Genomic DNA, 23,691 nt, shown 5'->3' with positions numbered 1-23,691 from the left:
GTTTGTACTTTTGCCTGCGCTCTTTCTTCTTAATCCTACTTCGGCGGTCTCCTTTTCTAGCGAGACAAATAGGAAGAACAAACTGAATTCGATTCAACAAGAAACACAAAAAACGAAAACAATTTTTAAAAAAGGAAAAATTATAGTCCAGAAGGTAATGAAAATCAGAGCTTCGAGGGACTAGGAGGACCTGAACTTGTGAACCGGAGGTCCGGAATCAACAGATCTTCAATTCAACTGACTTCCTCAAATGGCGACGCCTTTTGTGGACGGAGGTGGCAGAGGAGAAGGAGGGGTGGCTGTAATGGCAGGTACGGTGAATCCAATCGACGCTTCTACTCAATCCAAAACGTGTTTAAAGAACTCGGCGTTGAAATCGCCGATTCTTATCTTCTTGTTTTTCCACAAGGCGATTAAGTCCGAGCTCGATGGACTTCACCGAGCCGCCATGGCCTTCGCCACGAATTTAGACGCCGGTGGTGATATTAGTAGCTTGTTGGACCGTTATCACTTCCTTCGGGCTATTTATAAGCACCACTGCAATGCAGAGGACGAGGTAATGCGTCGTAGGTTTTTGTTTTTGTGTTATAGCTTTGAAATTTTCATTTCTAATTGTAAAAATTCATTTTTTTTCTCCTGTTTAAGGTTGCTAATTTGAATTGATTAGTTGATTAATTGTATCTGCTTGTTAATTTTCTAAAACCGAGTAAAAATCTCCAGTTGCTGAATAAGAAGTTGGAGAATAATGGAGGATACAAAGCTAGAATTAGAAACCATGTATTGGATTGGATGGCTTTTGATAATTATTTGAACTTACAAACTCTGAAGTGGCAGTACATTGTTCCTTTGAACTTGGTGGAGATGGTCTTATACCATTATGCTTTGTCTTGGATTTGCATTTGTGTTTTCTTTTGATTGATGGTGCTTTTGGATAGGCAAAACCTTAACTTAGTGTGTCTCGAGCAGTTTGGACGGACGTGAGCTACTGGGTGCTGTAATTTATGGTTTTTGGATTTTTTACTGCATGTCATTTTGAACATCTTTAAGTGGCCATAAATATGAATCTCAAAAATTATGGTTTGTTGGATAGTTAACGGAATTGGCATACGTGGTATACAATCTGGCATCTAGATAAATTGTCTGACTAAAATGGTTTCTTTTTCAATGATTTCATTTCAATTGCCATATAACACTATATTTTGCTTTATAATTGGTATCAATCTATGTTTCAAATTAGGTTATTGATAAAGAAAGTTAGCAGATAAGTAGGAAAAATATTGGACGTTATGAAATTTGTAATGATGAACAGAAAGGGTATATAAATGGAATCACTGATCCCTAGGGCTGTTAGCAGCACCATGATTGTGTATGATTATTTCATTATAGTTCAAGGCAATCTATGATTAATTCAAAATAAAAAAAAAAGATAAATACTTTTTTTTGTTAGAAAGTACACCATCCATTTAATATGGTGAATTTCCACCTTTGAGATTTCAAGGCATTGGATTCTCACCAATGATTGCATTACTCAAGCCGACATTCTTACTTCGGCTCCGTCCACCGCCGCTTGTGTGTGTGCTTCCCCCTGTGGCGGAACACTCCCCTACTGATGCCAAACCATGGTTTTGTTTTGTTTTTTTGGTTAAATAAACTTTGAAAAGTATGAACTCTTTTTGTTTCTCCTTATGTTCTAATCCATACACGTATTATAGGTATTGTGGACAGCTTTTCATTGCTTTGTAGAGTCTTCTTCCATTGTAAAGTTTTTTTCTTTTGGGAAAACAATTAATGCCATGGCCTCGGTCAAATTCAGATGGATTAGATTAAATAGAATAGCAATGCCTTCTAAAGTTTCCACTTTACTCTAGCAGTAATGCATTTTAGATGGTTCTTTTCGATTCATTTAAACAATTGGTGGAATTATTGATTATTTCACATTTTGACTCTTCATTCCCTATGCTCAAATAAAGTGCCTTAAAAGTGTGTGCTGGTTCACTTTTGTACCTTCTGTGTTGGACCAACAAATCATGGGACAGATATTTTCATTTTTGAGTGCTTTTTGTACCTATTTGAATGGATAAATTTTGAGAAATGTATTAAATAATTTTCAAAACAAGGATGTACTGTTGTTATGCTCTTGCTCTGCTGGCAGTTTTTCCTATTCAGGATATGTTAGGTTATTCTGGTGTGGTTCATAAAAGGATAACAAAATCGAAATGATCATTCTATGGAACATTAAAGGTTTGGCTAGCAGCAATATGTAGATGGAATATGAAAAGCAAGATGTATATCTATCATATTACATCCTTAAAATTTGACATTAGAAATTTTATTCTCCTTATTCTTTTCTTAAAATAATAAAAGTCATCACTACGTGCTACTTTAAAATTGTAGGTTATCTTTCCAGCTCTTGATATACGGGTGAAGAATGTGGCACGGACATATTCCCTTGAACATGAGGGGGAGAGTGTTCTTTTTGATCAATTATTTCAGTTGCTGAATTCTAGTATGCAAAACGAGGAAGGTTATCGGAGGGAGTTAGCCTCTTGTACGGGCGCCCTTCAGACATCCATTAGCCAGCATATGTCCAAGGAAGAGGAACAGGTATCTATTTATTTTATGCAGGGTTAACTTTGCTTTGTTATCTCTCTCTCTCTCTCTTTGACTCTGTGCCTTTTGCCAATAATTTTGCAGAACATTCTGTCTATTATCCTAATTGCAACATTGAGGAATTTATATGCGTAAAATTCTTCTGTTTGGTTTTGTACTCAACCTCTTGAAGTGCTTTATTGAATTTTGCAGGTCTTTCCCTTGCTTATCGAGAAATTTTCATTTGAAGAGCAGGCATCATTAGTTTGGCAGTTTCTATGCAGTATTCCTGTTAATATGATGGCTGAGTTTCTTCCGTGGCTTTCCTCCTCTATATCATCCGATGAACATCAGGATATGGACAAGTGCTTGCGCAAGATAATCCCAAAAGAGAAACTTCTTCAGCAGGTTATATTTGCCTGGATGAGAGGAAAAGTATCTCATAGTCATTGTGAAGATAATTTGCAAGCTGGAAGTCAAACTACTGGGTCTGGTGCATTGGTCTGTGAAACTGACAGGGGACCTTGTACTTGTGAATCTACCAAAAGTGGTAAAAGGAAATATGTGGAGCTGAGTTGTGATGTTACCAATTCTTCTTTGTCCTGTCCTATAGATGAAATTTTGCTTTGGCATAATGCTATAAAAAGTGAGTTAAAGGATATTGCTAAGGCCGCTAGGAATATTCAACTTTCTGGAGATTTTTCTGACTTGTCTGCCGTCAACAAGAGGCTGCAGTTTATTGCAGAAGTCTGTATATTTCATAGGTTTGTTTTTGGCTCCTCTATGATTGTGCTCACATTGTCAATTGCATTGAGTTTAATGTTCAGAAGTGGCATATCAAATTAATTTTCTCACAAACAAGGTCTACCAACTGTGGAATGACTCTTCAAGCTAGGAATGGAAATTAGTCATTTAAAACTCTGCAGTATGGAAGGCTTGAGTAAATGTTCCTCCAGTTTCTTAAACCTTTCAAACTTTGTTGGATTTGTCCTCTATTTTACTTCTCCCTCTTATAATGGCTTTAAATAACTTATTAATTAGAATGAAAAGGATAATTAAGATTGCATTTTAGTATAAGAGAGCATATGTAATAATTCCTTGTTGCTACCTTTTAACCGCTTAGATTTTATGAATTGAACTTTTTTGTTCTCCGACTGCAGTATTGCTGAGGACAAAGTTATATTCCCTGCTGTAGATGCAGAACTCTCGTTTGCTCATGAGCATGCAGAAGAAGAAATTCACTTTGACAATCTGAGGTGCCTGATAGAAAGTATTCAGAGTACTGGATCCAACTCATCTTCTGCTGAATTCTATGCAAAATTGTGCTCACAGGCTGATCTGATAATGGCCAGCATACAGAAGCACTTCCACAATGAGGAAGTTCAGGTGAGCATTGTGTTATGCTTTATGACAAGTAGCTTAGTTTTCCTGATATAAGGGGATGTCATTTCTTCATTCTTCATGTTAGTAAAACTTGGATGCTTCTTTATTGTTGTCTTCCTTTTGATCCCTTGTATAATTTGAAAACTTAGTGTCCGTCAAATCCATCTGATATCAGCACTGAATTTGCAGGTTCTTCCACTTGCTCGAAAACACTTTAGCTCCAAAAGACAGAGAGAACTACTTTATCAGAGCTTATGTGTGATGCCCTTGAAATTGATTGAATGTGTCTTACCATGGTTGGTACGATCACTGAGTGAAGAAGAAGCAAGGTCTTTTCTTCAAAATATGTATATGGCAGGTTCAGTGCTGATTGCCACTCTTATTCTTTTTATTAGTATTTATTACAATTTGTTTTTTTGGTGCTGTGTGCTACTTGTTTCATTTTGTCAGTTTCTAAATGCCATAGTTATCTGATGCAGCTCCAGCATCAGATTCTGCCTTAGTTACACTTTTTTCTGGCTGGGCATGCAAAGGTCATTCTAGGAATGTGTGCTTATCTTCAAGTGCAATTGGTTGTCCTGCAAGAACCATGGCAGGAAGCAAACAAGATATTAAACAACCATCCTGCACGTGCACCTGTATGTTTTCTGCTGATGAAAAGCCTGCATTTGTTCAAGTAGATGAAACAGATGATGATAAAAGGCCGCTTAAATGTGGAAACTCGATTCCATTAGGGGATTGTGATGCTTGTACACCTACACTATCTGTAAATAATAATAAATCATCTTGTGGTAATCAATCTTGCTGTGTCCCTGGCTTAGGAGTGAATGGCAATAATCTTGGCACTTCTCTTGCTGGTGTGAAATCTCTTCGGTCCTTGTCTTTTGGCCCTTATGCACCTTTTCTTAATTCCAGTCTTTTTAATTGGGAAACAGATTTAAGCTCAGCAGATATTGGATGCACAACTCGACCTATTGATACTATATTCAAATTTCATAAGGCCATACGAAAAGACTTGGAATATTTAGATGTCGAATCTGGAAAACTTAATGATTGTAATGAGAGTTTCCTTAGACAGTTTACTGGTAGATTTCGTCTGTTGTCGGGTTTATATCGAGCTCATAGTAATGCGGAAGATGACATTGTATTTCCAGCATTAGAATCTAAAGAGACTCTTCATAATGTCAGTCATTCTTACACTCTAGACCACAAGCAGGAGGAGAAACTATTTGAAGACATTTCGTCTGCTCTTTCTGAACTTACACAACTTCATGAATGTTTGAATATCAATCTCTCTGATCATATTACTAGAACTGAAGTTGTGAGAAAGTACAATGAGAAAGCCACTGAGCTTCAGGGCATGTGCAAATCAATAAGAGTAACACTAGATCAGCATGTTTTCCGAGAAGAACTTGAGCTCTGGCCCTTATTTGACAGACATTTTTCTGTTGAGGAACAGGATAAGATCATTGGTCGCATAATAGGTACTACTGGTGCAGAAGTACTTCAATCAATGCTGCCATGGGTGACTTCTGCTCTTACTCAGGAGGAGCAGAATATAATGATGGACACGTGGAAGCAGGCTACTCGAAACACAATGTTTAGCGAGTGGCTTAATGAATGGTGGGAAGGATCAGTAGCAGCTCCACCCACAGCAACATCAGAGAGTTGTACATCACTTGGTTTGTGACTTGCTCTCTTATTTTTTCAGCTGCTGATTTTTTTTGCTTGCTTATGTCTAGATTTGTGCTAATTTAGAGCATGCTCCATATTATTGCATCTTTTCTTTATAAAAAATTATGAACATTTTTGTATGTGTGATGATCTCTTGCTAATATATGTAGAAGATTCACTCTTTAGGATCTGATGTCCATGAAAGCCTGGATCACAGTGATCAGACTTTTAAACCTGGGTGGAAAGATATTTTTCGAATGAATCAAAATGAGCTGGAGGCAGAGATAAGAAAAGTTTCTCGAGATTCGACTCTTGACCCCAGACGAAAAGCTTATCTTATTCAAAATCTTTTGACCAGGTGTGTTTCTGCTGTTATCATCCTGTGATCCCTTTTTTTGCTTATATGCATTATAATGCTTCTATTGACCCTTGTCTATACATGAATCTATGTCAGTCGCTGGATTGCTTCTCAACAGAAGTCACTCCAAGAAAAAGATAATGAAAGTTCAAATGGTGAAGATATATATGGCTGTTCTCCATCATTTCGGGATTCAGAGAAACAGATTTTTGGATGTGAGCACTACACAAGGAATTGCAAACTTCGTGCTGTTTGCTGTGGCAAGTTGTTTACATGCAGGTTTTGCCATGATAAAGTCAGTGACCATTCCATGGATAGGTAAATTTTTTGCCATTTATTGCGTTCTTAATTCTGGGTGACTTTTGCCTGCTTTATGATTTATTTTATTTAATCACAGAAAGGCTACTACTGAAATGATGTGCATGCGTTGCTTGAAAATTCAACCTGTTGGGCCAGTTTGCACAACACCATCCTGTGGTGGTTTCTCTATGGCAAAGTATTATTGTCCCATCTGCAAATTTTTTGACAATGAAAGGTAGAAATGCTTAGAAACTTTTTCTTTTAACCCGATAATGTCTAATGATTTGACTAAACTTGAGCTTGAATTGAATATAGTATAACAAAATAAGGTTGGATGAACTTAAAAATTGATTGGGTGCCGACTCTGGTATCAAGTTTAAGAGATGATACATAATCTCATTATTTACCATTGTGAACCATATTGTGTGCCCAATTAGCAGATCTTATGATTATTATATTACGATTATAGGAATAATTAATTATATAATAAGCTAATTGTGACTGTTTATTTCAGGGTTGTTTATCATTGCCCTTTCTGCAATTTATGCCGTGTTGGGAGGGGCCTTGGTGTTGATTTTTTTCATTGCATGACATGCAATTGCTGCCTGGCAATGAAGTTAGTGGATCACAAGTGCCGAGAGAAAGGTCTTGAAACAAACTGCCCCATTTGCTGTGATTTTTTATTCACATCAAGTGCGACTGTCAGAGCACTTCCTTGTGGCCACTTCATGCATTCGGCTTGCTTTCAGGTCTCTTCATTTTCTCTGTTCTGGTTTCTTTGTGGGTATCTGTTGCCTTATATATGGGGAGAAATCTTAAGAAATCGATACTAAATTCTGCTCTCACAAAATATTTTCAGGCATACACATGCAGTCACTACATCTGCCCAATTTGTAGCAAATCTTTAGGAGACATGGCGGTAAGAAAATTTTTCTTCTAGATGGAATCAGCTTTTCAGCAAAATCTCCTTCGGTTATTAAAACTCTCTGCTCTCAATTTGCAGGTTTACTTTGGCATGCTTGATGCACTTTTGGCTTCTGAGGAGCTTCCAGAAGAATATAGGGATCGCTGTCAGGTAACCATTCTATAATGTTTTTAGATCCAAACCGAACATTGATCCAGTGAAGGGATTAGTCCGGATCAATTGGCAATAGAACTAATATACTGTTTAAATAAATATTAAAAGTAATATTTAAAACAATATTATCTATTTAATTAGTTAATATCAAATCTATATTAAATCTAACTAAAATTGAATTTTGCCTAGTGATCAAACGACCATCTTTAGTTGCAAAATGTTTGGTTTGAGTGCCTGCAATGGCCTTCGCTTGGTAAATGGCTTGCTAGTTCAAGTCCCCGCACTCCCAGATTCCTTCGAATTTTTTTATGCTAACTTCAGTATGAAGTCAATATATGGGTTTGGCCGGGTGAACCCTGATGGATCTGGTGGAACCATCCCGGTTTGCGGCTCCCTTGAGTCCCAAATAGACCGGTTAAACCAGTTGGTCCAATAAGGATTTTAAACCTGCTATTCTGCATTTCTTAATTCATTGTCTCTCTCTGTCTCTACTATCATTTAATTTGTTTTTCCGGAATATGACTTAGATTCTGTGATAATCCAGGATATCTTGTGTAACGACTGTGATAAGAAGGGGAGCGCACGCTTCCACTGGCTATACCACAAGTGCGGGTTCTGTGGATCGTATAATACCAGAGTAATCAAGGTTGATGCGACGACAAATACCAACTGCTCAGCGTCAAACCAATGAGTTTCCTTTGGTTGATATATGCAGGTGTATAAATACCACAGAGCCGCTGCCAATTTTCACGGCTTTGTACATAACGTGATGCCAGGACATTATGCAATTCAATATTAAACTTTTTTTTTTTTTTGAAAATTATACGTCAAGGGTGACGGCGATGAGGGAGGAAAACTGTCACCGAAAAATACTTTTTTCCAAATTGCCTTGGTTAGACTGCTTCAAAGAGAGACTAGGTCAAGTAAAGTGTAAAGTATTCCTTTCAATATCGTGGGGACATCAATTAAAGGTTCAATGATTCATACCACAGAGGCAAATTTTGAGTTGCTGACTCCAAACATTACCTTCTTAAAAAAAGATGGTACAGGAATCTCCGTGTCCAGCTTCCTTGGCTTTCCTCCTGCTGTATTTCATCTCTACTACTCTCTCAACCCTCGTGCTTTCACAGAACGACACGTTGTACGATGTCTGCTCCCCCTTCACCTGCGGTAACCTCAACTTCTCGTTCCCCTTCTACTCCTCTCTCTCCCCTCAGTGTGGTCTTCCGGGCTTTCAGATCACCTGTGAAGAACCCGCTTCCATTCCTAGCCTTTTGCTCTCTGACCGGCCCTATCAAGTCAAAAATCTCTTCATGTCCAAATCTGATCGCCTCATCACTGTGGTCGATGCCCAACTCATCAAAGGACTCACAACCAACTCGTGCCAATCTCTCTACAACGTTTCCATTCCTCAGACTAACCCCATAGCCTCTCTCGGCCTTCCTCCGTTATGGGGGAACGCCTACACCTTCTATAAATGTCCACTTGAGCTGCCTCTTTCCACGGAATTCACCGCTAAGGCTGTTAAAAGCATCAGCTGCCACGAGGGTTTTCAGCTTTATCTATGGAGAAATGGAAGTGAGTTCGATCCAACTTTGATTATTAATCCTGGGTTGAGTACACCAAGTGAGTGTGAGGCCGTGCTAGCGTTTACTTCCAGCCCTAGTTATATCCTCCCCAACGGCAGTAATGGAAGTAATAGTCATAATATGAGCAAACTCATTGAAGATTTAGACGATGGGTTTCCATTGCAGTGGCCACTACTTGACCAATGTGAGTTTTGTCGTAACAGCAGTGGTGGACGGTGTGGATACGACTGGAGTTTGAAGAAATTGGTTTGTTATGAAAAGAGCAGCAAAGTCAAGTACGTTTCTTTTTAAAATAATAGGACCTGCATTGGTACTCTGAAGATCTTCCATGAAACTTCTTTCACTTCTCCTGTGGCTTGCAGGCCCGCTGGCTGGAAAAGGAAGTTGCTTATTGCAGGTGAATATTGCCTTATTATAAGCAAACTAACCTAATGTTAATTCTCATTTATACTATAAATAATTTTAACTGTTATTGATTCAGTTAAAATTAGATGTGACAATTCAGATCATGCACGGGGTTAGAGGTGGCTAGGAGTAGGAATAAAAATATATCCCTAGACTTGTTTGTTTCTTGATTTGTCTACTTTTCTATATATCCTTTAAATATTAAAATATTTAAATTATTAAAATTATGCTCTTAACACTTAATAAATAATTTATTATTTATCTAGCAAAGATGGAGAGAGGAATGGAAAGGGTCTTTTTCCCGCTATTTTGCGGAGAAAATGGGAAAAAAAAATTTCCACAAGGAGTGGCAAGGATATTTCATTAGTCCTATATTGAGGAAGGGGCGAGCACGAGGAAAGGTTTCTCTTGTATGGATGAGGAAGAAAATTAAGGCATTCGGTCCCTTCCCACCCCGATGCCATGCATAGTTAAAATTCTTATATATTACGTATAATTGCATCTTATTTAAAGTTTTATTTTATTATTTAGTAATAAGAATGAGATTTTATTATTGAAAGTATTGTCGCGTTTTAAAAGTTTTAGTATATAATTTTTTAGCGTATTTGTAAATAAAATATAATATTATTTTGTGTGTTTTATTAATAATAGACTAAGGTAATTAAGTGAAGTAATTAAAACGCTAAAAATATTTAGGAGAATGGAAATAATAGATAATTTTGAGTTAATTTAAGTTGTGTTAGGTCAGTATAAACATAATTCAAGTTAGGTTAGAAGGAAAAAATTTTTACATGATTCTATTTCGGGTTATATTAGTGTTGAAGGTTTTAGATTCAAAACCTAAATTAATATGATAAAAATTAGTTAGAGATGAAAATTTTGTACATAATTTTATTTCAAAACATGATAAAGTTGAAGGTTTTGGACTTGAAACATGAACTAATACAAACCGTCAACTCTAATTTGAGTGACAAATGAATAAGCTTTTAAATATAAGATTAAAAGTTCAAATCTTATTTAATGATATTCAATACTAAACATTTAATTTATATGATATAATGGTTGTCAAACAAATTATTAAACTTAAAGATTTATCTTTTGAACGGATTGATTTAGTCTTAAAAAAAAAACATATTAATTATAGGAAATTGATTCCAAATCCAGTCTTCATAAATTTCGGTCAATTTTATTCACACGTTTCGAAGATTCGAAAACCCATTTTCGTAATTGACTGGATAAACATGAGGTTGAATATTGTAAATAATATTGAATTCAACTGTCAGATTAGGCCTCGTGTTGATATCACATTATTAAAACCAATTTTAAAATTATTTAAATATTTTATTTTTGTCGCGTCATTGTTAGCTTTATAGAATCTACACACTCTATGATTGGATGACGATGACGATGACGATGACGATGCAGATATCATTGAACTTTACTCTCACACTAGCTTGTGACTTGTTTCAAGGTGTTGCAATTGGAAGCTGTTTTCTAGTGCTGGGTGGAGTCTCACTAATTTTTTTCAGAAAGAGAGTCTCATCATTCTTCAACTTCAGGAAATCCCATTCTGAAATGAACCAACAAAAAGCTGAAGATGGACTGAATGTGAAGCAATTCATTAAAACTTATCAATCATCGTTACTGACGAATTACTCATACCACGATGTGAAGAAGATGACTAATGGATTCGAAGAGAAACTTGGAGCTGGAGGCTATGGCAATGTCTACAAAGGAAAGTTCCCTGATGGTCGTTTGGTTGCAGTCAAAATGATTGACAAAGCTAATGACACAGGCCACAACTTCATCAATGAAGTTGCCACCATTGGCAGGATCCACCACTTCAATATCATCAAGTTATTAGGTTTTTGCTGTGACGGTTCCAAGAGAGCTCTTATTTACGAGTACATGCCCAATGGGTCATTGGGGGACTGGTTATCTCGAGAAGCTAATCTCTCATTAGGCTTGGTAAAGCTCTTTGAAATTGCCTTGGCAGTTGCTCATGCAATTGAGTATCTGCACCATGGTTGCGAATTGCGGATCCTGCATCTTGATATAAAGCCTCAAAATGTTCTTCTAGATCAGAATTTCAACCCCAAGATTTCGGATTTTGGATTGGCCAAAGTTCATTCACGAAACAAAAGTGTTGTAACAATGACAGGTGCTCTAGGAACTATTGGTTACATTGCTCCTGAAATTTTCCTGAGAAATCTTGGAAATCCATCGCATAAATCTGATGTTTACAGCTATGGGATGTTAATGTTAGAGATGGTTGGTGGAAGGAACCATCTTGAGCGCACAATGAATACTTCCAGCTCCGAAGCATACTTTCCTGACAGGATTTATAACAATCTCATTGAGGACCAGAGTAACCTGAAGCATGATATAGAAATTTCCCTGGTAGAAGAAGAAGAAGCAGCTTGTATAGCTAGGAAAATGGCTATGGTGGGATTGTGGTGCATTCAGATAAATCCTAGAGATCGTCCTTCGATGACAAAGGTGCTGGAAATGTTTTCAGGAAACATAGAAACAATTCCAGTGCCTCCAAAGCCTTTCTTCTTATCTCCTCCTCCTGTAGAGAGAAATCATATTGAAACGATCACTTCCACTGAAAGTGATGCCAGTGAGTTGCCTCTCACTTACAGTAATAGTCATGAAATTTGCAATTCAGAAACATGAAAATATAATCTCATTATTTAAGATTTAACCGTGTTTTGTACTATTTTAATTAAGAGAAAAAAAAAAGATTTGTAATAAGTAAAAGCAAATGTAGGGATGGATTTTAAAAAATATCAATAATAATAATAAAGACAGGGATGGATTCAAAAAAGGCAATTCAAGTTCGCTCTAGCTTTTTTAAATTTGGGTCTCAACTCCATAAGGAATTGCATGACTCTACTGTGGTCTCTTTCTTTCTTCCATTCTTCATAAACTTGCCCAAAAATAAGGAGACATCATGTTTAGTTCTATTTACAATTTTAAAAGTTATCTGATATCTTTATTTCCCTAACTAATTTTTGCAATCACATAGATCACAAGCATTCATAATTTAAGGAAATCATACAAAAAGAAGACACTCAAATAGTATATTCCATATAGTTCAATGTACAACTATTTATATTACAACGATGAACTATATATAGTAATTAATAACTATTATCTATCTAATAAAGAAGATTTTTTTTGCATATTAACAATAAATTATATCACATAATTACATAATATTTACCTATAATTAACATTTTTTATTCTTACTATTTTGTTTATGTTCACTTCCTCCTCAAATTGATGTGGGCAATCTACAAGCAATAGTTTGTTTACTAGATATGAATGACGAGAAGAACCTGTAGGTTTGGTGAACAAGTCAACAATCCAATCATGAGATCACACATGAGAAAGATCCAACTTTTGCATTGCACAAGGTCACGAATGTAATGACAATCCACTTTTATATGTTTGGTTCATTCATGATGCACTGGATTAGTAGTAATGCGGATTGCACTAGTATTATTGGCATATAAAAGTGTAGGTTGAGAGTAAGATATGCCAAAGTTCAAGAGAAGAAGTTTTAATCGCACAATTTTAAAGCTTATTAATGACATGGATTGATACTCTACTTTAATAGAGGATTTGGTAACTTTGTCTTGTTTTTGCATTTCCATGAGATTAGTGATGAGCCTAATAATACACATTATCCACCAGTTGAGAGTCTAGTGTCAAGATATCAAGCATGATTTGCTTCAGCAAAGGTAGTAAGATCCTATGAGGTTTGTGACAGAAAAAAATAAACCACGATCAAGTGTGCCTTTAAGATATCAAATGATACAATGAAGCGCAATACGATAGAGACAACAAGGCTCATAAACAAATTCGCTAACAACTCATACTACAAAAGAAATATTTGACCAAGTAATGGTGAGATAGATAAGACTTCCCATTAGATGTCTATACATGTAAGGATCATATACAAGTTGCCCACAATTTTTAGTTAGCTTCTGGTTCTAATCCATAAGTGTAATGCAAACCTTGGTGTCAATCAAAATAGCTAACTTGATCAAATCTTCTATGTATTTTCTTTGATTATGATACAAGCCATCATTAAAAGATATCACTTCCAAGTGTAAAAAATAGGTGAGAGTCTTGAGATCCTTCATGTGAAATGAAGTGTGAGAAAATTGGTTTAACTATTCATTATCTATGTCATCACTACCTAATAACCATATCATCAACATAGAGTTGAAGAACAATTATGCCATTAGTAGAGTGCTTAGTAAACAATGAATAATTATTTTAACTTTGTTGAAACTCAACAAAACAAATGTAGAACGAAATTTTGTCAAATCAAGCTCATGGAGCTTGTTTCAAACCGTAAAGAGATTTATGAAGTTTACATACCAAATTAGAGTTAGGAGAAATAAAAACAGGAGGTGGTTTCATGTAAACAATCTCTTTCAAATGCCCATGAAGGAAGGCATTCCTTACATCCATTTGATGTAAAGACCACTTGTTAGCAAATGCAATAGCAAGAAGACTACAAATAATAGTCATTTCGGCCATTGGAGAGAACGTTTCATCATAATCCAACCTATATTCCTATTTATAGCTTTAAGCAACCAAACAAGCTTTATACATGTCAAGAGTTACATTCGACTTCATCTTAATATTATACACCCATTTACTGTCTATCATAAGAGCATCAATTGGTCAAAGGACTAAGTCCCAAGTGTGATTTTCTTTGAATGCAGCAAGCTCAACTTCCATAGCTTTTCTCTAACATGTTTGTTGTACTGCATATTTGTAGGTAGAAAGAATTAAAATAAACTTAACATCGGTAAACAAATAAGGCAAGGAGTCATACCATTCAGATGAGTAACCATGTCTAACTAAAGGTTGACTAAATTTCGAATAAGTGGAACAACGAAGTGTTGGTGGACTAACACTTGAATTGTTAAAGGATACAAATGAGCTAATTGTAAGACCTTGAGGTAAGTGATCAATAGGAGACATGGTTGGTCTTTCCACGAATAAACTTGGATTGTCATCATCTTCGTCACTTGAGTCCTAGTGTATAGGCAAGCTTTCTACAAAAATAGATAAAAATGAAATGGACTGTCTAGACTTTTGTGATGTCGAAAAGGAATAATAATAAAAATCTTCAAAGAAAACAACGTGCATAATTAAGATATATGAATGCATTTATTTTGAGGATCATAATATATGTAGCCATTTTTGTTTTTCACCATATCTAAGAAAAACACATTTAGTTGTTTTAGTTAACAACGTGTTTCGTTCATGTGAGGTAAGCAAAACAAAACATGTACACCCAAAAACATGTAGTTAAAAATAATTTAAAGATTTATTGTAAAGAAAAACCCAAGGTGATTTTTTTGTCAACAATAGATGTGAGTTGTTGATTAATTAAATAAACAACTATATAAACGACCTCAATCCAAAATTTAGAAGGCAAATGAGATTCAATTAAAAGAGTTCTAACAATTTCAATCGCATAACGATGTTTTCTTCAATCATTTCATTTTGTTTTGATGTTTATGTACATGACTATTATAAAAAAATTATTTTTTCCTTAAAAAAAGAGGTAAAAGCATAAAAAAAAAATTTACCTCTTATATCAGAATGAAATATATTTTTTTTCCAAATTATATTTCTATCATGGTTAAGTCTATTAGCATGACAGTGTCCAACAAGTAACTTTTACAATTTTTGTCTAACAAACAATGTTTAAGAAACAATTTTTTTGGACAAAAATTAAAACGAAACATATGCTCAAGTCTACTAGCATGATGGTGTCCAAGAAGATAATGTCAACGTCAATGTCAAATCTAGAAATAAAATTTAGGCAGATCAAGATTAGAATGACACAAATAAATTTTAAATTAAAATAAATACAAATATTTGTATTAATAAAACATTCATTAATCAATGCATTTATAATTGTCCTAGACATGATTTCATCTTTTGAAAGTATTGTACAATGACTTCATTATCAACACTATAAAATACATCTTTATTTATATACATAACTAAGTTATCATTCAACTATTGATTATTTATTATATTTCGCTGACGCTTCACATGATCCAAGTTTTTCATTAAATATGAATAAAATATTAAATTAATTAATTAACAAACTTGATTTTTTATCTAGTTAATAATATTAAATTAACTATCTAAACCATTGTCCTGACCAAAATCCTAAACTTCTAATATTTTAATTCATGTTTAATTGAACTCGGGAGGAAAATCCACACCCATCTAGCAACCAATATATATTTACTTTACATATGCAAAATGCTAATAAATAAAAAAAAAAACATTCACTTTACTTTGTATCAAGAACAAATAACATGAATATATATGTCATAATCATAAAACACAAAATGACCGTAATTCACACAAACCATTTTTCAAATCACCTTATAAACAACCACAAAATAACCTAAAACTAACCAATCTTCTTGCAAGCAATCACTTCCCAAACAAATCAATCCCTAATTCAACTCAATCAATGAGTTAACATAATAAATATAAGATGAAATTGAGACTTGAATGAATAGTTAAACAACAATATGAAATAGAGATGGAGGAAGATTAACGAAGCTGTCCAAAAAAATGATGAATTTGTAAGAAGCATGATTGCCCTATATGAGAAAATGTTCGTTAGCTCAAAGAAAATGGAAATTGTAATTGTAGTTTTAGTATAAAATGGTAATGTTTAATATAAATGGATAGGGGAATGCTTGTAATTTTATCAAAACTTATCATTTTTATAAGTCAATGAGGGTAGACCCTCTTTGACCCCGGTTTGTTTAACCCCAACAACAAATTTTATTTTCAAACGAGTCTTTTAAAGAGGGGGAGGCTAAAAGACACAAAGATAAAGAAGACTTTGGATCAAAGTTCATGTGGAATTGATGTCCATGCTTATGCGTCTTCCCGATCACTTTCCTTGTTTGAAGGTCTTCACATCACAACAATGAAGTGAAAATTAACTGTACAATTTTTATCAACTAACTGTCCATTGGAGACTAAGTTGGTAATCAATTTTGGAACATAAAATGTATTAGGAAGAGACAGGTTTTTTATTTTTGTCAACTAAGTGAACAATTCTAACACCTTTAATGGGTAATTTTTTTCCGTTAACTGTAACAACAAATTTATACATAGGACATAGCTTTATGTTAAAAAAATGCATGCTTTCATCTAGATGTGTGGTTAAACACGATTGAATCAATAAACCAAAGGATTTTAATTCCTTTACCTAACAAGCCAACAACAAAGAAAGTGGAAGAGATAACACTTGGAAGTGTTGATTACAAAGAGTCTTATATAATCTGTTGAATGACTTCTTATGAAAGATGATTATCATTGTCATTGGCAGTAGATCTTTCCTTATCAGAAGCAAAGAATGCAGGTTGATTATGTTTATTCTTCAGCAATAGACAACTAAGAATTATATGCCCATTCTTTTTGCAATAGTTGCAAAAATCTGCTTATTGCAATGAGATTGTAAATGTCCACTTTTATTGCAATGCTTTCATTGGATATTATCGTGATTACCATGCTTTTGTTTTGATTGAAACTTGTGATTAGAAGTAAAAAAAAAAAAAAAAGGTATCCATTTAAGTGATATTTAACATTTAATGTAACTTGTGTACTTACCCTCGTTTCCTCTCAAATGAGTTCACCAAAAATACTATTAACTCTTTTATGTCTCGATTAATAATGTTTGCACTAGTATTTTCAAATTCTGGTCTCAACTTCATAAGGAATTGCATGACTCCACTACAATCTCTTTCTTTCTTCAATTTTTTATAAGTTTTCCCATAATTAGAACTAGTTGATAACATGTCTTGTTCTGTCCACAATTTTAGAAATTTAATATAAAAAGTTCTAATATCTTTATCTCCCTGACTAATTTTTTGCAATTATAAAGATAAACATGTATTCATAATTTAAGAAAATTATACAAGAAGAAGACACTTGAATTCTATATTTCATATAGTTTTATGTACATTTATTTATATTACAACAATAAACTATGTATATTATTAAAAAAATATTATTTACCTAATAAAAAAGATTTTACTGCATAATTTTAGCAATAAATTATACAACATAATTACATAATACTTGCGCATAATTAATCTTCTTGATTCTTGCTATTTTGATTATGTGCATAATTACATAATATATTTGAAAATCAAAATACATTGTTTGTTTAAATATTCAGGCCTATGGTATCTTTATCTCTTTGACTGACTGTTGCAATTATAAAGATGAACAAATATTCATAATTTAAGGAAATCATACTAGAAGAAGACACTTAAATTGTATATTTCATACAATTCTACGTACATCTATTTATATTACAACAATGAACTATATATATTAATTAAGAAATATTATCTACCTAATAAAAAAGATTTTATTGCACAATTTTAGCTGCAAATTTTACAACATAAGTACGTAATATTTGCCCATAATTAACCTTCTTGATTCTTGCTATTTTGATTTGTTCAAAATTGTTGCCTTATGCTTCTTCTCATGTTCCTTTTCATGTAATGTTGAAGTGCTCCTATTTTTCATGCCATTAATTCCAAGCTTGTAATTGCAACCTATCAAAATTCGCGTAGCTGTGAACTCTTTAGACACCGTAGGACTGGTAATAGAAGAGAACAAGTGAGGACCTAACACGATCAAACAAATCATCATTTTCAAATTCAGAGATTAGAAAACAACAAAATCAGAGTTTAAAATTTATTGTTAACGAGAGTAGTGTATGTAATCTTGATTATTTCTTAGGGTTTAAAGAAGGGTTTAACATAAAGTAATAAGTTGTCAACTAGGCAATAAACATGAACTTATTCCGATAAATTTAGTTGTTGACCAGGTAATAAACATGAATTCATTCAAGTATATTTGGAAACCAAAATACATATTTTGCTTAAATATCCAGGCTTATGGTATCATTATTTCTTGGAGAACAAGTATAAGATAATGAAACAGAAAGTGATCAAGAACACCAAAAAAAAAAAAAAAAGAAACAAGGTTTAATTTCACTTAAAAATAAAGATTTAACTTTCTTATTTTTATACAACCTTCTATATCGAGAAATATTTTCTTATTTGATGATGCATGAGCATGTTTCTTTCTAACACACAAGTATTCATTCATGTTTGACCCTTGACTGCATTGACTCAGCTTGATTTCGAATAAGGACGGATGCATGATGACTTTTCCTTGTGACTGACTTGTAAATTAAAATATGCAGGCATCCATCTTGTAACACATGGGCATTCATGTTCGATCTGAAGCATTCTAAAAATACAGAACCATGAAGGGAAAACACAGTCTTGTTCATCTTCAAGCACAAGAACAATCTGTTCTATACATAAGCATCCTTCAAGCATGCAAGGTTATTCATTAAGTCTATTCTTGCATTTCCAAGTTTCGTCCATTTGGTAATGTTTAAAATATTTCTTACATATTGTTAGGTATTCTAACTTAGGTTTTCTTCATCATTAAAATATGTAAAGGTCTAACAATCTTCTCTTTTTTTTTATTGATGACAAAAATTAAGTTTGATTCAAATTTTAACATAAGAAAAATGTATTTGAGAAAACTTCCCCTTACTTTAGTAAATTTTCGCAAAAATTGCTAAGTTTTTAAGTCCATAATTTTCAGAACATGTTAAATTAAAAAGAGTATGGTTTTGATACAATTTTTCCCATTTTCTCCTCCTTTTTTTAAGCCACCGATTGATAATTTTGATTTAATATATTTCTCTCTTTTTTTAGTACTAATAAATAATAGGGTTGGAGAATGTTAACATGAATAACATATTTACCATAACCATTCTCCCCTAACGTAATAAAATTTTCACTTTTACCAAATGATTAGTCAATTAATGTTTGAAAATTTTTGAAAGATTTGACTTAGTTTATGCATATGTGTATAACCATTTAGCATTCAACTATTTAACCCAAAAATAAAAAATAAAATCATGACTCATCATCAACCATTCAAATATTGATTAAAATGAATAATCACAAGGTTAATATATCAAACTCTTCCCTTTTTTAACTCAATATCAATATTCAACATGTTAACTTATGCACTCCAATCACTAATTAATAAAACATTGCAACTTATCCATCATCATTAACAATCAACTATGTTATAATCATCTCAACTAACTCATTTCAACAATCAATTATTCAACAGAAAAAGAAATTGACATAGCTCATTATAAATTATTCAACAATTAATCAATTTAAGACAACCCATCAATCACTCAACTATTAATATCAACCAAAATATCATCAATACACCACATCATCAATCAATCAAATAATATTCAATATGTCTAAAAAAATCATTTTCAACAATGTCAATAATATAACCATTTCAACCAATAGTTCAACATAACTATTTCAACCAATAGATCGTTAAATAAAGAGTAATTTCATCAACTAGCAATTCAAAAATGTCAACTAGGATTTTGTACATGATTTTAAAATTAGTACCAAGATGTTAAAACTATGTCAATAAATCTAATATCAACATTATCTAAAGTTCAATAAATGAAAGACAATACATCAAACTAAAGATTGTTCCTCAAGATGATGTGGGATGCAAAATGAGTTAAAACAAAGTAAAATGCATGTAAAAAGTTATTATAGCTATGAAGGGGGGAAATCATCTCGAGACTCAGGGAATCAATTACGATACTCATAGAAATCTTCACTAAGGCAGGTGACTAAATCATCAACACGAGTGAGTTGTCCATCCATTTCCCTTAGCACTATATTCATAGCCTTATGACTCAACTCCAAAGCATTAAATCATCTTTCCATGTATTGGATGATGTGGTCCACACCATTTGGAGACAACTCCTTAACCACCATATCAACTCTTACTCATTTCCCATGTCTTGAACTTGATTCAAGTATAAAGGCATCACTAAGAATAGTTGGCTCCTCTTGAGCTTCTTCTTCTGTCACATATTCTTTTTCTTGACCCCCCAACATCCACCAATTGCCACCCTTTCATTTCATCTTTTTCAATCATTCTCATTTTAAATAGGGGATCTACATTTAACTAATAGGTTGCCTTGAACTTTTTCAAAAAATCCTTATCACCATTATCAAAAGTGAGTAACTTCAAGACAATAAAAGTAATTATCATTGCAAACACAATCTCAAACTCCTCAAGCCTAATCTCAGTTAGTTTACAAATTAACCAAATGACATGGTTAACCTTCTTATCATTCAAAATATAAGATATCATGTGATACAAAACTCTTACCATTGAACTATTAAACCTGGTCTATTTTGTTGTGTGTGAATAATACACTTCTTTTCCCCCTTATTCATGCTAAACTGAATTCGAATTAAAATTAGCATGAGTCTTCAAAATGACATCACAGTCACAATTCAATTAACCAACTAACTGTTTTGATTTCACTTCATATTCCTTACCCCTTATGTCTAAATTGCATAGTATATCCAATTATATTTCCCACTCTCATCAATCGAAATCAATAAAGAGTTATAAAATTCATACACAAGGTTTTCATATACATTCGTATTCATAAAAAGTAATGTTTCACATCTCTATTGTTTAATTGTCTAGTCAACTCATCACCAATGCAAATTTCATACATACTGTTAATGTCAACACCCATGAAAAACACCTTTATGTTGAATCTCTTCAAGCTTGTCTCATTGTGCATTATTCCTAGTTATAATGCCAAAATTGCACTTAGACCGATTTGCAACCATCTTCTTCCTTAGGGCTATTTTGCACTTTCAGATTTCTTGAAATAGCACAAAATCATTGAAACCAAGCGAATTAGAGATGACTTCAGTCATGATGAATGTTTTTGGATACATGATTTTGTGAAAATTTGTGAGTACTTTGTTGGAAATGGTGACTAGAGCCTAAAGAAGTTGAAGAAAGAGGGTTTAGGGTTTTTTGGAACATGTGAAATAAAAGAGAAAAACTAGATTTTCTTTTATAGTATCGCAAACACAATCGTGTATATTAGTACACAAAGACATGTATTAACAAATATTTTAATTGAAAGCCTCAATTATACATGGGTGTGTGTTATATGTACATAATCATGTATGCAATTTTTTTTAAAAAAAGGACATTTCAAAGTAGATATGAATGAGCGTCTGTACCACATGACAACCATTACTATATATATGAAAAGTCTATGACATTGGGTTTAAAATGGTTGGTCAAAAGGCATGAATGGACATGAATAAATATGAACAGTAGATCATTAACTAATTTTCAAAAAATGTTGAAACCAAGGATTATATCATGAAAATTATTATTTATATATCGAATTAAAACACCACAAGATATGAATCTTGGATATCTTGATCCCTCTTAAAGAAGATTTTTAAAATCAAGTTTCAATCAATTTTGAACATAAGGTCAAGTCGATTTGACTAGAATTTGCAATAAACATTAAATACAAATATGCATGCAAACACACATCAAGATACACGTATTCAAACAATTTTCATATGATAAGCACATATCAATCAACCAAAAACATATTTATATTTAAAACATATCAAACATATATCAATTTAGACATATTCAAGTATTTGATTACTTCAACATGTTTATCTCAACAAAACTATTCAAAAATACTCATATACACATATTCACACAATCAACCAATTCAATGTTTCAATTAAGTGCACATGGTTATTAGATTTTAGATTAAAAACCTTATTAGGTACCTGAGATAGGTTTATCATCCCAATCTCTCATCTTGAATGAAGAATTTATTTTTCAATCTACCTTGATGCTCAATATTCTTCATTTTTGGAATTGTCACCTTTGATTTTCCTTTCAACTTGAGTGAGGTAATTATATGCATTGTACAATCACTCATTTTATAATACTTTGATTCCAATGCTACAAAACATACATACAAGGAAATTCAAGTTTTTTTTTTTGTACCCATATTGTTTTGGGTCCATTTGGGTTAGTCATCAATGTCTCTTTAAGAATGAAATCTTTCTTATTTTAAATGACTTGTCATTCCTAATTTAACTTTTTTTTTATAATATTTCTAATAAAACCACAAAATTTGCATTTTTCATGCAATGAATGAGAATTTTGTAATGGCCTATATGATTTAATTCAAAGGTTTTATTGATTGTAACCTAGACTTTCTTTATTTAATGCACTTATTTTAGATGCAAACATCTCTTTTAATCTTTTAGTGCCAATTTTGAATTTTTCAGGCACCTCATTTGAACTATGCAATTTCTTCTTAAGCTTATCATTTTCATTTTTAATATCTTTTAGTTCTTTTAGCTCTTATGACTTTTCACTATGGACCATTTCTAATTCCTTTTTCATTTTCTCATGGTCATGTGTGAATGATCCAAATTCATTTTAATGTATGTTTATTGTTTCCTTACTAATTTATTTTTAACACACATGCATTTATATTCATCCATTAAAGAGTCAAATGTTTCTTTATAGTTCATTGAACAATAAAACTATATGTACCCATATTAGATATACAAATATGTACAAACTTATGTGTGTTATAATGTCATTGGATGATTTTAAATTTAAGATAAAGTAACACTTAATTACATAATAATATATATGAGTGTATACATATTTGTATACCCAAAGTGAGTACGTATAGTATTACTCTTCATTAAATGAGTAAAAGTTATAGTTAATAACCCCTTCCTTTGATTCACTCATAGCCATGAAGCATAGATTGACTCTCTCATGCTCGAACTCACTTTCATCATTTGAATTATCGCTTCCACTTCAAGTGGCCACAAACACCTTCTTTTTGAACTTTTTTACCATCATTCTCTTTATAAGTCGAAGACACTTTTGTTGATGTGACTATTTTTCTTGTATTCGTAGCATATTACTTTATTGTCACTATCCTCTTTATACTTTGATTTTGCAATGCTCTTCTCTTTACTTCTTGAAAGGAATTTATTGAATTTCCTTGCAAGAAGACACATGTCTTTCTTATTCATTGAGGACTCTCCTTCTTCACTCTTCACCTTCAAGGCTAAGTTCCTCTTTGGCTTGATTTCCTTTTTCTTGGGCTTTCTTTTCATTTCATAAGTTAATCGGCTTCCAATAAGCTCATTCATACTCATTTTGCTAAGATCTTTTCATTCTTCAATTGTCTTCACTTTCATGTTTCTTGATTCCAATAATGATCGAAGAGTTTTCTTAACGAGTTTGATTGTCTCAAACTTCTTCCCAAGTCCTTTTAGATCATT

At 33.1% G+C, this 23,691-nt stretch overlaps 2 protein-coding genes across 3 annotated transcripts; both read left to right on the top strand.

The window, feature by feature from the left end:
- On the top strand, window positions 1-8,193 carry LOC123216677 (zinc finger protein BRUTUS-like). 2 transcript variants are annotated; one of them, XM_044637188.1, is made up of 14 exons: window positions 1-311; window positions 410-556; window positions 2,395-2,604; window positions 2,803-3,353; window positions 3,750-3,975; window positions 4,162-4,330; window positions 4,452-5,654; window positions 5,833-6,004; window positions 6,101-6,322; window positions 6,402-6,539; window positions 6,819-7,053; window positions 7,164-7,223; window positions 7,308-7,379; window positions 7,927-8,193. In XM_044637188.1, the coding sequence occupies exons 2-14, from the start codon at window positions 449-451 to the stop codon at window positions 8,071-8,073; spliced, it is 3,513 nt and encodes a 1,170-aa protein (XP_044493123.1). In that variant the 5' UTR covers window positions 1-311; window positions 410-448; the 3' UTR covers window positions 8,074-8,193. The 2 variants fall into 2 exon arrangements, with proteins under 2 accessions (XP_044493123.1, XP_044493122.1); XM_044637187.1 differs by having other exon boundaries at window positions 1-556.
- A 140-nt stretch (window positions 8,194-8,333) lies between these two features.
- Window positions 8,334-12,108, top strand: LOC123216679 (LEAF RUST 10 DISEASE-RESISTANCE LOCUS RECEPTOR-LIKE PROTEIN KINASE-like 2.4). Its single transcript, XM_044637189.1, has 3 exons — window positions 8,334-9,246; window positions 9,334-9,368; window positions 10,848-12,108. Exons 1-3 carry the CDS (start codon window positions 8,423-8,425, stop codon window positions 12,053-12,055), a joined length of 2,067 nt encoding a protein of 688 aa, XP_044493124.1. The 5' UTR covers window positions 8,334-8,422; the 3' UTR covers window positions 12,056-12,108.
- Window positions 12,109-23,691: the final 11,583 nt, after the last annotated feature.

Source organism: Mangifera indica, chromosome 5 (assembly GCF_011075055.1).
Source record: "Mangifera indica cultivar Alphonso chromosome 5, CATAS_Mindica_2.1, whole genome shotgun sequence".
NCBI classification, from domain to species: domain Eukaryota; kingdom Viridiplantae; phylum Streptophyta; class Magnoliopsida; order Sapindales; family Anacardiaceae; genus Mangifera; species Mangifera indica.
The sequence above is the reverse complement of the archived record's forward strand: the minus strand, read 5'-3'. Positions and strand labels throughout refer to the sequence as shown.

Coding starts and splice junctions, on each gene's coding strand:
- LOC123216677 (XM_044637187.1), top strand. CDS start 251: ATGGCGACGCCTTTTGTGGACGGAGGTGGCAGAGGAGAAGGAGGGGTG. Junction 3,354..3,749: donor GAAGTCTGTATATTTCATAG/GTTTGTTTTTGG, acceptor CTCCGACTGCAG/TATTGCTGAGGACAAAGTTA. Junction 7,380..7,926: donor AATATAGGGATCGCTGTCAG/GTAACCATTCTA, acceptor GTGATAATCCAG/GATATCTTGTGTAACGACTG.
- LOC123216679 (XM_044637189.1), top strand. CDS start 8,423: ATGGTACAGGAATCTCCGTGTCCAGCTTCCTTGGCTTTCCTCCTGCTG. Junction 9,247..9,333: donor GAAAAGAGCAGCAAAGTCAA/GTACGTTTCTTT, acceptor TGTGGCTTGCAG/GCCCGCTGGCTGGAAAAGGA. Junction 9,369..10,847: donor AAGGAAGTTGCTTATTGCAG/GTGAATATTGCC, acceptor ACTTGTTTCAAG/GTGTTGCAATTGGAAGCTGT.